The sequence below is a fragment of the Rhinopithecus roxellana genome, chromosome 21 (genome assembly GCF_007565055.1).
Source record: "Rhinopithecus roxellana isolate Shanxi Qingling chromosome 21, ASM756505v1, whole genome shotgun sequence".
NCBI lineage: Eukaryota > Metazoa > Chordata > Mammalia > Primates > Cercopithecidae > Rhinopithecus > Rhinopithecus roxellana.
In genome coordinates this window covers 63,886,356-63,903,946 of record NC_044569.1, presented here as the reverse complement: position 1 = coordinate 63,903,946, position 17,591 = coordinate 63,886,356, and the positions used below count along the sequence as shown (strand labels likewise).

General features: G+C 41.1%; 1 protein-coding gene across 1 annotated transcript; it reads right to left on the bottom strand.

Moving 5' to 3' along the window:
* Nucleotides 1–744: 744 nt before the first annotated feature.
* Nucleotides 745–11,917, bottom strand: LOC104673018 (glutamate dehydrogenase 1, mitochondrial-like). Its single transcript, XM_010376899.2, has 3 exons — nucleotides 11,832–11,917; nucleotides 10,901–10,946; nucleotides 745–1,179 (listed from the first exon to the last, which is right to left on the bottom strand). Exons 1-3 carry the CDS (start codon nucleotides 11,915–11,917, stop codon nucleotides 745–747), a joined length of 567 nt encoding a protein of 188 aa, XP_010375201.2.
* Nucleotides 11,918–17,591: the final 5,674 nt, after the last annotated feature.

The following is a 17,591-nucleotide window of genomic DNA, read 5'->3' as shown; positions in this document are numbered from 1 at the left end:
GAAGATAATTTAATTCTCCGTAGGGCTTCTTATTTTTGCTGGATAACAATACATGGCTAATAAGCTCTAAGTGATACTCTTTTATTATATAAAAATACTAGCTTTTAAAATTTATTATGTCTATAGGCATTCACTGCTTGAATCAAGGTTAGGCTTGTTAAGAGATTAAAAGCAATTTTATTACAGCAGCATTACTTATTTTTTCCAAAAGAGTAAAATTAATAAGCAGAAACAGCTTTTATTTTTGTTTGCATCCTATAAAATTGAGTTATTTTGCTTCAATAACTCATGTGAGGACCATGCCACCTTCTGAAAATGCTACACACCTACTTCTAAATATGTTAAAAGTTATAGCACGTCCCAGTCTTGTCCAGAGCAAAAGAAGTAAGCATCTGATTGCTCTTGACTGTGCCTTGCCTGGCAACAGTTGCTGACTATGTTGGGAAGAGCCACAGAGCAAGGCTGCACAGCCACATGAAAGAGACTTTTTATGTAGAGGCAAAACACCTACATGTTTCTCTCTCCGGTGTCGGTGATTTCTACTTTCACACTCATCACCTTGTACATGATCCCCTAGCCTTAATTTCTTTCTCCTTAGGGGGGCTGATTTGGATCGATTTGTTAAGAATGGTGTCCATTATCTAATGAGTCAAGAGAGAAGGGGATTTCTGTGGTAACATGTCAACCAGTGGTAGGTCTGCAGAAGTTACAGGTGAAGAGGGTAGCAAGGAACCCACGAGCCATCTACATGAAGGTCACACTGGCTTCATTGTACACTTTGAAGACTTTCTTAATGGCGTTGACATAGACTGTGGTCCTCGTGTCCAATCCAAGGTTAAACTTCATGGCTATGCACATAATTTGTCTGGCAAAACTCTCCATTGTGTACACCAGGTCAGCGTGCGTGGTGTCTTTCTCTGATGCACTTGATATCCTGTCTTGGAACTCTGCTGTGGGTACAATGAGAATAGTTCCACTGTACTTTCCAAACGTTCTTGCCAAATTCTCTTGAACAGACATGAGCAAGTGGTAATTAGAATCCCTTTCATATTTGAAGGTCAAACAGCCATATCTGACATGATTGAGATTCTTCAGCCACTCAAAGTAGGACACTGTCCCTCCTTTGACATTCAGGTAGAGATCTGGAATAACCATAATGCTCCTGACTTCAGTTCCTCCCTGTCACACACACATTCCTAGTTCTCCCGTCTTAAAAAGTCCCTCTCTGGACCTCACTTTGCCTCCTGCCTCTGCCAACTTCTCTCATTTTTTTTTCATTAAGAAACCCTCTTGAAACAGTTGTTCATATGCACTATTTTCACTTTCCCTCCTTCCATTCTCTCCTGAACCCACACACACTGGGCTTTGCACCCAGTATGCCACCAAAACCGTCCTAGCAAAGGACACCAATGACTCAAGGTGTGATTTGCCCAGGACTGTCCTGGTTTGCACCTGTTGTCCTGGCATAGTTATGGTGTCTCCTTTTCCTCTCAAAGGGGATGTATATATTTCATACATACATGTATATCTCATATATATGTGTGTGTGTGTGTATATATATAATCTCAGATATCTATATGGAGTAGGAAAGTCTTTTACCTAAGAGGCTATTCATTCATATCCACAGTAAAGTTATCAATTTCATACATTTCCTTTGATGTAATACTTTTACCTCATCTACAATCCATATTACAGTTTCGTCAATTTTGACCTAATAATTTCCTATAGAACATCATTGTGTGCCACACATCCTTGTCCCCCATTATAGACTCCAGTCTAGGGTCAGGTATTGGATTTATTTGCAATGTCTCCTTAGCTTCCTTTAACCTAGAACATTTCTTTGTCTTTTACAACATTGACATTTTAAATTTTATTTTAGGGGATATATGTGCAGGTTTGTTACCTGCATATATTGCATAATAGTGAGGTTTGTGTTTCCAGTGAACCCATCAACCAAATAATGAACATTGTACCCAATAGGCAATTTTTCATCCCTTACACCCCTAGTAATCTCCCCTATTTTGAAGTCCCAAGTGTCTGTTATTTTCATCTTAATGTCCATGTGTACCCATTGTTTAGCTCCCATGCAGTATTTGATTTTCTGTTTCTGAGTTATTTCACTTAGGATAATGGCCCCCAGCTCCATCCATGTTGCTGCAAAGGATATGGTTTCATTCTTTTGTATGGTTGTATAGTATATTCCATGATGTCTATATACCAGATTTTCTTTATTCAATCAACTGTACAATATGAATATTTTTGACGAATAGTTTTCCCTAACTTTTTTTTTTAGGTTTTCTTCTTATTATTATTATACTTTAAGCTCTAGGGTACATGTGCGTAACATGCACATTTATTACATAGGTACACATGTGCCATCTTCGTTTGCTGCACCCATACACTCGTCATTTACATTAGGTATTTCTCCTAATGCTATCCCTCCCCCAGACCCCCCACCCCCCGACAGGCCCTGGTGTGTGATGTTTCCTGCCCTGTGTCCAAGTGTTCTTATTGTTCAGTTCACACCTATGAGTGAGAACATGTGGTGTTTGGTTTTCTGTCCTTGTGATAGTTTGCTGAGAATGATGGTTTCCAACTTCATCCATGTCCCTGCAAAGGACATGAACTCATCTTTTTTATGGCTGCATAGTAATCCATGGTGTATATGTGCCATATTTTCTTAATCCAGTCTATCACTGATGGACATTTGGGTTGGTTCCAAGTCTTTGCTATTGTGAATAGTGCTGCAGTAAACATACATGTGCATGTGTCTTTATAGTAGCATGATTTATAATCTTTTGGATATATACCCAGTAATGGGATCGCTGGGTCAAATGGTATTTCTAGTTCTAGATTCTTGAGGAATCACCACACTGTCTTCCACAGTGGTTGAACTAATTTACTTTCCCACCAACAGTGTAAAAGTGTTCCTATTTCTCCACATCCTCTCCAGCATCTGTTGTTTCCTGACTTTTTAATGATTGCCATTCTAACTGCCGTGAGATGATATCTCATTGTGGTTTTGATTTGCATTTCTCTGATGGTGAGTGACGATGAGCATTTTTTCATGTGTCTGTTGGCTGCATAAATGTCTTCTTTTGAGAAGTGTCTGTTCGTATCCTTTTTCCACTTTTTGATGGGGTTGTTTTTTTCTTGTAAATTTGTTTAAGTTCTTTGTAGCTTCTGGATATTAGCCCTTTGTCAGATGGATAGATTGCAAAAATTTTCTCCCATTCTGTAGGTTGCCTGTTCACTCTGATGGTAGTTTCTTTTGCTGTGCAAAAGCTCTTTAGTTTAATAAGATCCCATTTGTCTATTTGGGCTTTTGTTGCCGTTGCTTTTGGAGTTTTAGTCACAAAGTCCTTGCCCATGCCTATGTCCTGAATGGTATTGCCTAGGTTTTCTTCTAGGGTTTTTACGGTTTTAGGTCTAACATTTAAATCTTTAATCCATCTTGAATTAATTTTTATATAAGGCGTAAGGAAGGGATCCAGTTTCAGCTTTCTACATATTGCTAGCCAGTTTTCCCAGCACCATTTATTAAATAGGGAATCCTTTCCTCATTTCTTGTTTTTGTCAGGTTTGTCAGAGATCAGATGGTTGTAGATGTGTGGTGTTATTTCTGAGGTCTGTGTTCTGTTCCATTGGTCTGTATATCTGTTTTGATACCAGTACCATGCTGTTTTGGTTACCGTAGCCTTGTAGTATAGTTTGAAGTCAGGTAGCATGATGTCTCCAGCTTTGTTCCTTTTGCTTAGGATTGTGTTGGCAATGCGGGGTCTTCTATGGTTCCATATGAACTTTAAAGAAGTTTTTTCCAATTCTGTGAGGAAAGTCATTGGTAGCTTGATGGAGATGGCATTAACTCTATAAATTACGTTGGGCAGTATGGCCATTTTCATGATATTGATTCTTCCTATCCATGAGCATGGCATATTCTTCCATTTGTTTGTGGCCTCTTTTATTTCGTTGAGCAGTGGTTTGCAGTTCTCCTTGAAGAGTCCTTCACATCCCTTGTAAGTTGGATTTCTAGGTATTTTATTCTCTTTGTAGCAATTGTGAATGGGAGTTCACTCATGATTTGACTCTGTTTGTCTGTTATTGGTGATAGGAATGCTTGTGATTTTTGCACATTGATTTTGTATCCTGAGACTTTGCTGAAGTTCCTTATGAGCTTAAGGAGATTTTGGGCTGAGATGATGGGGTTTTCTAAATATACAATCACGTCATCTGCAAACAGGGACAATTTGACTTCCTCTTTTCCTAATTGAATACCCTTTATTTCTTTCTCTTGCCTGATTGCCCTGGCCAGAACTTCCAACACTATGTTGAATAGGAGTGGTGAGAGAGGGCATCCTTGTCTTGTGCTGGTTTTCAAAGGGGATGTTTCCAGTTTTTGCCCATTCAGTATGATATTAGCTGTGGGTTTGTCATAAATAGCTCTTATTATTTTGACATACATTCCATCAATACCTAGTTTATTGAGAGTTTTTAGCATGAAGGGCTGTTGAATTTTGTCAAAGGTTTTTTTCTGCGTCTATTGAGATAATCATACGGTTTTTGTCATTGGTTCTGTTTATGTGATGGATTACATTTATTTATTTGCATATGTTGAACCAGCCTTGCATCTCAGGGATGAAGCTGACTTGATGATGGTGGATAAGCTTTTTGATGTGCTGCTAGATTTGGTTTGCCAGTATTTTATTGAGAATTTTTGCATTGATGTTCATCAGGGATATTGGTCTCAAATTCTCGTTTTTTTGTTGTGTCTCTGCCAGGCTTTGGTATCAGGATGATGTTGGCCTCATAAAATGAGTTAGGGAAGATTCCATCTTTTCTATTGATTGGAATAGTTTCAGAAAGGATGGTACCAGCTCCTCTTTGTACCTCTGGTAGAATTCAGCTGTGAATCCGTCTGGTCCTGGACTTTCTTTGGTTGGTAGGCTCTTAATTATTGCCTCAATTTCAGAGCCTGTTGTTGGTCTATTCAGAGATTCAACCTCTTCCTGATTTAGTCTTGGGAGGGTGTATGTGTCCAGGAATTTATCCATTTCTTCTAGATTTTCTGGTTTATTTGGGTAGAGGTGCTTATAGTATTTTCTGATGGTAGTTTGTATTTCTGTAGGATTGGTGGTGATATCCCCTTTATCATTTTTATTGGATCTATTTGATTCTTCTCTCTTTTCTTCTTTATTAGTCTTGCTAGCAGTCTATTAATTTTGCTGATCTTTTAAAAACTCCAACTCCTGGATTCATTGATTTTTTTGAAGGGTTTTTTGTGTCTCTGTCTCCTTCAGTTCTGCTCTGATTTTAGTTATTTCTTGCCTTCTCCTAGCTTTTGAATTTATTTGCTTTTGCTTCTCTAGTTCTTTTAATTGTGATGTTAGGGTGTCAATTTTAGATCTTTCCTGCTTTCTCTTGTGGGCATTTAGTGCTATAAATTTCCCTCTACACACTGCTTTAAATGTGTCCCAGAGATTCTAGTATGTTGTGTCTTTGTTCTCATTGGTTTCAAAGAACATCTTTATTTCTGCCTTCATTTCATTGTTTACCCAGTAGTCATTCAGGAGCAGGTTGTTCAGTTTCCACATAGTTGTGTGGTTTTGATTGAGTTTCTTAATCCTGAGTTCTAATTTGATGGCACTGTGGTCTGAGAGACAGTTTGTTGTGATTTCTGTTCTTTTACATTTGCTGAGGAGTGCTTTACTTCCAATTATGTGGTCAATTTTAGAATAAGTGTGATGTGGTGCTGAGAAGAATGTACATTCTGTTGATTTGGGGTGGACAGTTCTGAAGGTATCTATTAGATCCGCTTGGTACAGAGCTGAGTTCAATTCCTGAATATCCTTGTTAACCTTCTGTCTCATTGATCTGTCAACGAGATCTGTCTAATATTGACAGTGGGGTGTCAAAGTCTCCCATTATTATTGTATGGGAGTCTAAGTCTCTTGGTAGGTCTCAGGACTTGCTTTATGAATCTGGGTGCTCCTGTATTGTGTGCATATATGTTTGGGATAGTTAGCTCTTCTTGTTGAATTGATCCCTTTGCCATTATGTAATGGCCTTCTTTGTCTCTCTTGATCTTCGTTGGTTTAAAGCCTGTTTTATCAAAGACTAGGATTGCAACTCCTACTTTTTTTTTGTTTTCCATTTGCTTGGTAGATCTTCTTCCATCCCTTTATTTTGAGCCTATGTGTGTCTCTGCACATGAGATGGCTCTCCTGAATACAGCACACGGATGGGTCTTGACTCTTTATCCAATTTGCCATTCTGTGTCTTTTAATTGGGGCGTTTAGCCCATTTACATTTAAGGTTAATATTGTTATGTGTGAATTTGATCCTGTCATTATGATGTTAACTGGTTTTTTTGCTCATTTGTTGAAGCAGTTTCTTCCTAGCATCAATGGTCTTTACAATTTGTCACGTTTTTGCAGTGGCTGGTACCTGTTGTTCCTTTCTATGTTTAGTGCTTCCTTCAGGAGATCTTGTAAGGCAGCCCTGGTGGTGACAGAATCTCTCAGCATTTGCTTGTCTGTAAAGGATTTTATTTCTCCTTCACTTATGAAGCTTAGTTTGGCTGGATATGAAATTCTGCACTGAAAATTCTTTTCTTTAAAAATGTTGAATATTGGCCCCCATTCTCTTCTGGCTTATAAGATTTCTGCTGACAGATCTGCTGTTAGTTTGATGGGATTCCATTTGTGGATAACCCTACCTTTCTCTCTGGCTGCCCTTAACATTTTTTTCCTTCGTTTCAACCTTGGTGAATCTGACAATTATGTGTCTTGGGGTTGCTCTTCTCAAGGAGGATCTTTGTGGTGTTCTCTGTATTTCCTGAACTTGAATGTTGGCCTGCCTTGCCAGACTGGGGAACTTCTCCTAGATAATATGCTGAAGAGTGTTTTCCAACTTGGTTCCATTCTTCCTGTCACTTTCAGGTACACCAATCAAATATAGATTTGGTCTTTTCACATAGTCCCGTATTTCTTGAAGGCTTTGTTCGTTTGTTTTTACTTTTTCTTCTCTAACTTTGTTTTCTCGCTTTATTTCATTATTTTGATCTTCAATCACTGATATCCCTTCTTCCACTTGATCGAATCAGCTATTGAAGCTTGTGCATGTGTCACGACGTTCTTGTGCCATGGCTTTCAGCTCTGTTAGGTCATTTAAGGTCTTCTGCACACTGTTTATTCTAGTTAGCCACTCATCCAACCATTTTTCAAGGCTTTTAGCTTCCTTGAAATGGGTTAGAACATTCTCCTTTAGCTCAGAGAAGTTTATTACTGACCTTCTGAAGCCTACTTCTGTCAGCTCATCAAAGTCATTCTCCCTCCAGCTTTGTTCTGTTGCTGGCGAGGAGCTGTGATCCTTTGGAGGAGAAGAGGCACTCTGGTTTTTAGAATTTTCAGCTTTTCTGCTCTAGTTTCCCCCCATCTTTGTGGTTTTATCTACCTTTGGTCTTTGATGTTGGTGACCTACAGATGGAGTTTTGGTGCGGTTGTCTTTTTTGTTGATGCTGATGCTATTCCTTGCTGTTTGTTAGTTTTCTTTCTAGCAGTCAGGTCCCTCAGCTGCATATCTGTTGGAGTTTGCTGGAGGTCCACTCCAGACCCTGTTTGCCTGGGTATCACCAGTAGAGGCTGTAGAACAGCAAATATTGCTGCCTGATCCTTTCCTCTGGAAGCTTCGTCCCAGAGGGACACCCACCTGTATGAGGTGTCTGTTGGTCCCTACTGGGAGGTGTCTCCCAGTTAGGCTACACAGGGGTCAGGGACCCACTTGAGGAGACAGTCTGTCTGTTCTCAGAGCTCAAACACCATGCAGGGGGAGCTACTGCTCTCTTCGGAGCTGTCAGGGTCATTTAAGTCTGCAGAAGTTTCTGCTGTCTTTTGTTCAGTTATGCCCTGCCCACAGAGGTAGAGTCTGTAGAGGCAGTAGGCCTTGCTGAGCTGTGGTGGGCTCCGCCGAGTTTGAGCTCTCCAGCTGCTTTACCTACTCAAGCCTCTGCAATGGCAAACACCCCTTCCTCCACCAGGCTGCTGCCTCACAGGTCGATCTCAGACTACTGAGCTAGCAGTGAGCAAGGCTCCGTGGGCGTGGGAACTGCCGAGTCAGGCACAGGAGGGAATCTCCTGGTCTGCCAATTGCTAAGACTATGGGAAAAGCCAGTAGTTGGGAGGGAGTGTCCTGTTTTTCCAGGTACAGTCTGTCATGGCTTCCCTTGGCTAGGAAAGGGAAATCCCCCAATCCCTTGTGCTTCCTGGGTGAGACGATGCCCCGCCCTGCTTCGGCTCACCCTCCATGGGCTGCACCCACTGTCCAACCAGTCTCAATGAGATGAACCAAGTACCTCAGTTGGAAATGCAGAAATCACTGGTTTTTTGAGTCGATCATGCTGGGAGCTGCAGACTGGAGCTGTTCCTATTCAGCCATCTTGGAACGGATCTTTCCTTTTCTTTTCTTTCTTTCTTTCTTTTTTTTTTTTTTGTTATGGAGACAGAGTCTCACTCTGTTGCCCAAGCTGGAGTGCAGTGGCATGATCTCGGCTCACTGCAACCTCTGCCTCCCAAGTTCAAGCAATTCTCGTGCCTCAGCCCCCTAAGTAGCTGGGATTACAGACATGCACCACCACACCTGGCTAATTTTTGTATTTTTTTAAGAGACAGGTTTCACCATGTTGGCCAGGTTGTTCTTGAACTCCTGACCTCAAGTGATCCGCCTGCCGTGGCCTCTGAAAGTGCTGGGATTACAGGCATGAGCCACCGTGCCCGGCCTCCCTCCACTTTTCTATCCAGAATATTCCTTATTTTCTGTGAATCACAGCCTCACTCTTAATTGCAGAGCTTCACTGCCTCAGTGGGGGCTGAACAGAAATTGGTGGCCACATCCCCTCCTTAATCCAGAGAACCAGATCCCAGGCTCCCTGTGTGGTCCTCGGTAGTGGAGTAGGGGGTGAGGGAGGGAAGGAAGCCCAAGTTCTCCTCACACACAAGCTCAGGGGTTCCACTCTTCCCCAGAGATCACTACACATGCTAGAGTACCTGGTCTCAGAGATCTCTTGGCTTGGTCACTGACTGACCTGTAATTTTGGGTCACAGGGATGTGTGTGGATTGGCCTGGGGAGGGGCTCCTCAGGGTCATGGGAACAGAGAATGAATCTTAATGCCTCTGAGCTGGCTCTGCTCCATCTGCTGTCCCTTCCTTCCTGCCTCCTGCTTTTTCCTAGCCACCCAGTTCCCTCCAGCGACCACTGCCAGGCTCTCTCTGGACTACTGAAAGCCACCTAGGGTTCTAGGCACTCATGCACTGCCTCTTGGGAAACAGCTCTTTGGGGCTGTCCATCCTTCTCCCTTCAAGGACTACAGGAGCTGCTGTTTACCCATGTCATGCTCAGAGGAACCTTGGAGTAAATGGCATGATGCTGTTTCCCCAGCTGAGCAAGAATGACTTTGTTCTCATATGAGGGCCCCTAAATATTTGCACCCTGTTAGGACTGGAGAAAGACGTCCTCCAGCCAGGCTTACCAGGGAGTCCAAGGTGCTTTGGTAGAGTGTAGTCTTTGACCATCAGTCCTTGTTGCTGTAATTGGCCTCGCAGGAAGAAACCTTGGTTGGGGTCTCCCACCATGGACTGGTCTTGTTTGGTTCCCACTCAGCTTCATTTGTTTGGAGTAAGACTTGTGAAGCCTGCTTCTCCTTGTCTGCCCCAGTGAGGAGTCCCAGTGGGTACTCCTGGACCAGCCTCAGCCACTCTCACCTTCCACTGATTATTTTCTGGTTTGAACCCCTCACCTACCAGCTGAGCACTTGTTGATTCTCCACCCTACTGGGCCTGCATGAACCTGGGGACCCCCAAAGAGCCTGCCTACTTATTTCCTGAATATTAGTTTACAAAGATTGACACAACTAAAATCTCTTAAAGCTGGCAGGCAGAAGCCCCTGCCGTACCCTGGCATGTCCCTGTTCACTGGAGCCCTGACTTAGCAGAAGGACTTACCATGGGGGATACGGGAAAGACTCTAAAGAGGATGCTGAGGTTCCTGGGAGCATCTTTCCTTCCTACCCATCCTGAATCGGACTGGCTCTGCTATGATTAGGAAACTTTTGTCTTATGCACCTATGTGAAGTGGGCATTTTTGGCAACTGTTTTGTTCCACAGAGCGGCTTAGCACAAGAAAAGCATCACGTTGATGTCTTCACAAGGTCTCTTGATCATGAGCAAATTATTTGCTGCTCACCATAAGAAAAAATGAACTTTCCGTTTTGAGTGTTTGGAAAAATCAAAGGAAAAGTGAAATTAATGGATCAAAGAGAGCTTGGACAACAAAATGAATGAAGACACTTACTTTCCAAAAGCATGTTTAAACACTTTATTTAGAAAACATTCCCAAAGTTTATAAATAGTGCCTAGCTATCAGTTCCAGCATCAACCTTAGAGAAGCACTTCCAGGTTTCTGACCAAGTTTCTGTGACTGTGGCCAAATGGGTTTTGGAATGGAAACTTTGTCTTTTTCATCTGGCATATTGTTGTTTCTTCCATGGCCATAGTATTTCTCTGGAAATGGGATTACTCAATCAATGAATATTTACTGAGTAACCAGACAACCAATGAAAAAATTAGACTTGGGTCATATTGTATTCCATATTCTTGGTAGATTTGCCTTAAATACTTAAGACAATTAAAATCACTAATGGTCACATTTGCTTTGGAGCTTAGAAAAAGAATCTACTTGGTTAAAAAAGGAGACACATGCCCATGTACAAGCAAATACATACCTATGACATTTGGCAAATAAAGAATTCGCACACTCAGTTGCCTCATTCCAGTATCTACTTATGATCATTTCTCTCCATTTTAGCTGTTTTCTCGTTAATATGTCAACAATGCCCATAACACTCACTTGAAACTGGGAGCCATGAGAATTAAATTTCAGTCTCTTCAATTTCCTGTAGAAACAGGAAGGCTGTATGAGATTACGGGCTCTGTAAGTCCAAGAGACTTAAGTTCAACATAAACAATGTGTATTGAGGAAAGGCTGTATGCATACTTATATTTTTAGTAAATGGGTGTTGTGGGAGTCATTAGTGCTATTTAACAATATTTCCAATTCTCCTATAGCTCGGGACGTGGAAAAATTTCACTGCTTTGCCAGTTTGCAGTTAGGGTTGGCCATGTGACTTGTTTTAGCCAATACCATGTGAGCAGAGATGATTGTTTTTGGGCAGATGCACAACTTTCCATGTTCCTTCCCATTTCCATGGCAACTGGTGATGTTCCAGTTCACAGCAACTCCATTCACGTGGATCTTTAAGTGAGGATAATATTAAAAAGTGTCCTCTGCTGACCTGAAATGGACACAGGCAACAAATAATACTTCGTTCTAGGCCACTAAGATGTTGAATTTTTTTTTCCTGCAGTGTAACCCTGCATATGCTGAATAACACAGAAATTGGTACATAGAAGTGGGCTATGGTTTTAACTAAAGATCTAAAATAAATTATATTGGCTTAAGGTCCAGGTATTGAGTGGCAGGAAACTGTGCATGCGGTAATTTAGGATGTAGATTATTCTCTTGATAAGCTTTTGCCTCTAGGAGAAGAGATTGAGAGAGAAGATTATTGTTAGTATGACAGTATGTGCTTCGGTGATGGCTGTTTTTGGCAAGATGTTACAAGAAAGAGGTAAGCTCAAAAAGAAATTGGCTCATATTCAAGCAGGAATGTCAGCAAATAGAGTTCAGGGACTTATAAGCCTGAAGGAAGACTCCGTTCTAAATAGCAAATTATAAAATTGAGAAAAACTTCAGGAGCAGGGACCAACTGAAAGTCCACCTTGCGTCAAAAAACACAGTAAGGATGCCATCATCACGCTTACTGTTGAAACCTGTGAATACAGATGTGTCTGAGTAACAGTCCATTTAGTGATATCGTGTCCAAAAAACTACCTTCACTTGTAGAAAATGACTCAGGGAAAAGAGATTGTGTATGTGGTTCTCTCACTGAAGCCTGAAAGCGTCAGGAAATTGAAATTAAAATGATAAAGAGAGGGGTGGGAACATAAAAGCCAAAAAAAAAAAAAAAGTCAATATGAGAATTGTATCTGAAATTGAACTACGGTTACTGGCATATAGAGCTGGCTAGAATAAAATAAGAAGCTATGTTTTTGACAAGAGTGGCATTGACAAAAGAAGTATCAATCAGTCTGGACTAAAAAATATGGTGATTGTTTAAAACTTAAAATGACTTTGGGACTCCAGTCATCCAAGAGTAGGAAGTGGGCTGAGAAAGCTGTACCTCTCCAAGGAAGAGATATTCTCATCGCCCAGTGTCTTAGTTCTTTTGGGCTGCTGTAATAAAATACCACAGATGAGTCGCTTATAAACAACAGAAATTTATTTCTCACAGTCTGGAGGCTGGGAATTCCAGGATCAAGGCACTGGCAGATTTGGTGTCTGGTGAGGGACCAATTTCTCATGGATGATGACTTTTGGCTCTGTCCTCACATGGTGGAAGGGACTGGCTAGCTCGCTGGGGTTTCTTTTATAAGAGCACTAATCCCTCATGATGTAGTCACTTCCTATATTAGTCCGTTCTTGTACTGCTCTAAAGAAATACCAGAGACTGGGAAATTTATAAAGAAAAGAGGTTCAGTTGGCTTATGTTTCCACAGGCTGTACAGGAAGCATGATGCTGGCATCTGCTCGGCTTCTGGGGAGACCTCAGGAAACTTTCAATTATGGCAGGAGGTGAAAGAGAAGTCAGCACTTCACTAGGTCAGAGCAGGAGGAAGAGAGAGAGCAGGGAGGTGCCAAGTACTTTAAAACAACCCAATCTCATGAGAATTCTTGTCAAGGGAACAGCACCAAAGGGGGAAATTTGTCCCGATAATCTGATCACCTCCCGCCAGGCTCCACCGCTAACACTGAGGATTACAATTTGACATGAGATTTGGGTGGGGACACAAATCTAGGTATTACCATCACCTTAGGGTTTAGGGTTTCAACATATGAATTTTGGGGGAACATAAGCATTCAGACCATAGCACCTACAGAGAATGTAGGCGCTACGGAAATGTAGCTACAGAGAATCGTCATGAAAAACGAATGGTTTAGAAGATGGATCCAGGCTTCAGGAGGATGACTGGATAACAGAACTTTTCCCAGGGAGCAGGAACTGACCCTAATCAAGGAACTTTCCCTACCCTTGATAGGAGCCCTTACAATGTCTGCCCAGTGGGACTTAGAATTGCTGTGAACCAGCACGTGCTGTATGTCTCTTACTCTCCTCATTTCTGAATAGGGCTACCTATTGTAGTTATTCTGTTCCTGTTAGACCATTAGAAGAGTGGCTGTGGACACCATTGTGGAGCCGGGAAGAACATTCAACTTCTCGTTTGTCGGTCTTTGAATCAATAGGTGCTATATCCTCTCTTGATTTAAAAATGGCTGTGCATCTCCCAAAATCTTGGGCTTATAACTAAAAGTCATGTTGGAATGAAATTTTCTGGTTTTATTTTTGGAGGAAAGGGTGAGTGTATTTTGCAAGCAGAAAGGAAAATGAACTGAATATTCAGTAGCAAAAAGCACAGACTCTAGTAATCATTAGTGCTGTTCACCAATATTCCCAGCTCTCCTGCTTCCAAGCATAAAAAGAATGTACTATCTGGCCCCCTTGATGTTCAACAGACCATGTGATTTGCTTTGACCAATGAAACACAAATGAAAATGACGTGTACCACTTCAAGCAGGAAATTTTTATTTATTATTGTTATTATTATTCATATTTTTAGATGGAGTCTTGAACTGTTGTCCAGGCTGGAGTGCAGAGGTGCAATCTTGGCCCATTGTATCATTTGCCTCCCAGGTTCAAGCGATCCTCCTTCCTCAGCCTCCTGAGTAGCTTGAATTATAGGCATGCACCACCATGCCTGGCTAATTTTTGTATTTTTAGTAGAGATGGGGTTTCACCATGTTGGCCAGGCTGGTCTTGAACTCCTGACCTCAACTGATCCACCTGCCTCGGCCTTCCAAAGTCCTGGGATTACAGGCATGAGCCACCCCACCTGGCCTAGGCAGGAAACTTTAGAGGCAGTTCTTGATTTGCTATGTTCTTCTCAACCATCAACATCCCAGAAGGTGGAGGTTCTGGTAGCCCAGGTCTCCAAGTAAGGACAGTGTAGCGTAGAAAGCCCTGCGCACCCACATTGGATATGTATCATATGTGAGAAATAAACTTTTAATGTTTTAAGCTTTTAAGAGGTGGGGGTTGTTTGTTACTGCAGTATAACCTAGCTAATGTGACTAATGTTGGTAACATGTTGAAACTGGTTATTAAATTCTTAAAAGGTTTTTCTCATGGATTGAACGCAGTGTCCCTTGACAGGTAAATTTGCTTCTTTTCCGACCACTTCTGCTTCAGTTTCTTCACTTTCTTTAATTTTTGTTAAAAACTTAGTAAACAAATGATCTAATGTTTTAAAGCACCTCATTCTAGAAATGCCATAGATCCAATTATATGTTGATGTCCCAGGACCTGTTTCTGCTGTCAGGTAACAGACTTTGCTTTACTTCCTGATACTTACGTTATGCCAAGATTCAGCAATATATTCAATTTTATTCGTTTGAAACACCTGTTCTAAGATAGCACAGGATATATTTGTACATATGAAACAAGATAATTAAATAAACACACATCTTAGTATATTTACAAGAAGAGAGCTGTTTTGAAGCATTTGGTATGAATTAAATTACTGCCGTTGAGCACTAAATCCACTCCTGGCATTGGGTTATGAAGTTGTCATTTCATGATAAAAGCAAGCATACAAGTTTATCTGTAGAAAAAAGTCTTTTTCAGACTAAGGATGGACAATATGGAATACAATGTTTACAACTATGATTTTGGCAAAAGATATAAAAATATTCTTCAAATTGATGCTTTATTCCTCTCTTCCAAAATTTAAGGACATAGCATTAATCTTAATTCTATGAAAGTTACTCTGTGGGGAGTTATTAATAGAATTTAGGTTTGTTGCTTTCTGACAATCTAATTTGCTCCATGGATGGGGCTTACAGGACCCAGGAAATGGAGACTAATATATTTGCTCTAAATCCCAAAATGTTTCTGCAAACTTTTGGCAAGTGTTGAACTTCAGTCAGTTTATGACCAGATTATCTGACCAATGCCTGAAGTGTGCATCTTCATTGTCTTCTCTTTAATATTGTTCTTTTGTGTCCCCCACCCCCACGCCAATTCATATATTGAAGCACTAATGCCCAAGGTGATGGTATTGGAGAGCGGGGCCTTTGAGGGGTAATTAGGTAATGAGGTCATGAGAATGGAGCCCTATGATGGGATTAGTGCTTTTATAAAAAGAAGAAGAGATACTAGAACTCTTTTTCCCTCTGCCATGCGAGGACAAACGAGTAGGCAGCCTTCTGCAAGCCAGGAAGAGAGCCCTCCCCAGGAACCAAATCTGCTGGCACCTTGATCCCAGCCTCATGAACTATGAGAAATAAATGTTGTTTGAGTCACCAAGTCTGTGGTATTTAGTTATAGCCACTCAAGCTGACTAGGACTCTAACCACCAAAATCCTTCTTGTCTTTCCAGGTCCAGTTAAAATGCTAATCCTTCATGGAACATTGGATAGAGGCAGTAATGATAATAATAGATAATATTTTTAACTAGAAGTAAGAGAGTAATTAGATTTCTATGTGCCAGATGCTGGGTAAATGATTTGTGTGATTATCTCATCTAATTCTCATTGTAAGCTTATGACTTGGAACGATTATTATCTGCATTAGGCATTCTTTGTTTTTGTTTGTTTTGAAACAGAGTCTTGCACTGTTGCTCAGACTGGAGTACAGTGGTACAATCATGGCTCACTGCAAACTTGACTTCCTGGGCTCAAGAGATCCTTAGGCCTACCCTCCTGAGTAGCTGGGGCCACAGGCACACATCACCATGCGCAGCTAATTTTTCAAAGTTTACATCAGGCATTCTTTGGCCCAAAATTCCATAATTATAGAAATGCTTTATTATGGCCTTGGATCAGACACAGCTGGGTTGGATTCCTAGCTCTAAAGCTCACTGGACTAACTGCATAACCGTAAACAAATTTAACCTTTCGAAACATATATGTGCAAGAATTAAAAGAACTAACAAGTCATGAGCACAGCTGTAGTCCTGGGATATTCCCTCACCAACAGCTCAGGACGCCCTGTGCCTCCCTCTTGTGTTAAATCCTGTGCCATCTCGGCTTTGGCTTATTCTTTTATTTTGGTGGAGCACATCCTCTAAATGTGTTCCAACAAAGTAAACAGGATCCAGAAGGCTATGTTTATGAAACCTCGTATGCCTGAAATCGTATTTATTTGACTGCTCCTTTAAGAGGTGTCTGGTGCCTCCACTTCCTGAGCTCTTCTGAGGTTCATCAGTGTTAATCAGTTTGTTTCTGGGTCCCCCCTCCCCCTGCCATTACCAATATGGATTCTGGTTGTCTCTGGTTTGCCGAGTCAGTTTCTATTTATCCCTGCGCTTCCCACCTTCTAAAATTGTGTAGCTGTCCTCTCCCCACAGTCTTTTTTTCCCCTGTGAGTCTATGCCTCTTTTTAAACCCTTTTATTGTAATACAATTTTGTTGTGCTTTTAGAAGGAATACAGACACCCACAAGCATTGAGTCCACTATTTTTAATGAGAAGTGTGGACTGTTGTTATTTTAGCATGAAAATTTAGAAGGATTACCAGAGTTCTCATCCATACAGGTCATAACTCTTTTGTGTAAAGGCTGGAATACAAAAGAAGGAGCTGGGATCGGGAGATAACGACTTCCATTTGGCGCAAATTGATGTTGAAGTTCCTTAGGGATATTCAGATAGAGACTTTTTGGATTTTTTGGACAGAAGAGCTTAAAATTTAAGTGATAATTCTGGGTTAGATAAGGATATATGCAAGTCATCAGTAAGAAGGTGTATTAGATCATGCTATAGAGAAATACATGAGGGTGGGTAATTTGTAGGAAGAGAGGTTTAATTGGCTCATGGTTCTGCATGGGGATGGTGCTTACCCACCATGAGAAATCCACCGCCATGATGTAATCACTCCCAACAGGCCCCACCTTCAATACTGGTTATTACAATTCAGCATGAGATTTGGGCAGGGACACACATGCAAACTATATTAGGAGGAAACAGTGAGGAGAGCATGTAGGAAGAGCAAAGGATGGTGGACCCAGGATCACTAAGAGAGTGATTTGTAGAGGAGATTCGACTATTTCCCCGGATTTTGTTTTGTTTTGCTATTACTCAATTTCTGGTATTAAAAAAAATTAAGAAAAACTCCAAATTCTTCTCTTTTTAGTTTTTAAATAGACCTCCTTTTTTGAATCAATTTTAAATTCACAGCAAGGTTGAGTAGAAAGTACAGAGAGTTCCCATATTCCCCCTGCCCCCACACATGCACAGTTTCCCATGTTGTCAACATTCCCCATCAGAGTGGTACATTTATTACAATTGACAAACCCACATTAACACATCATTGTCACCCAGAATCCACTGTTTCCATTAGGGTTCACTCTTGGTGCTGGATAATGTAT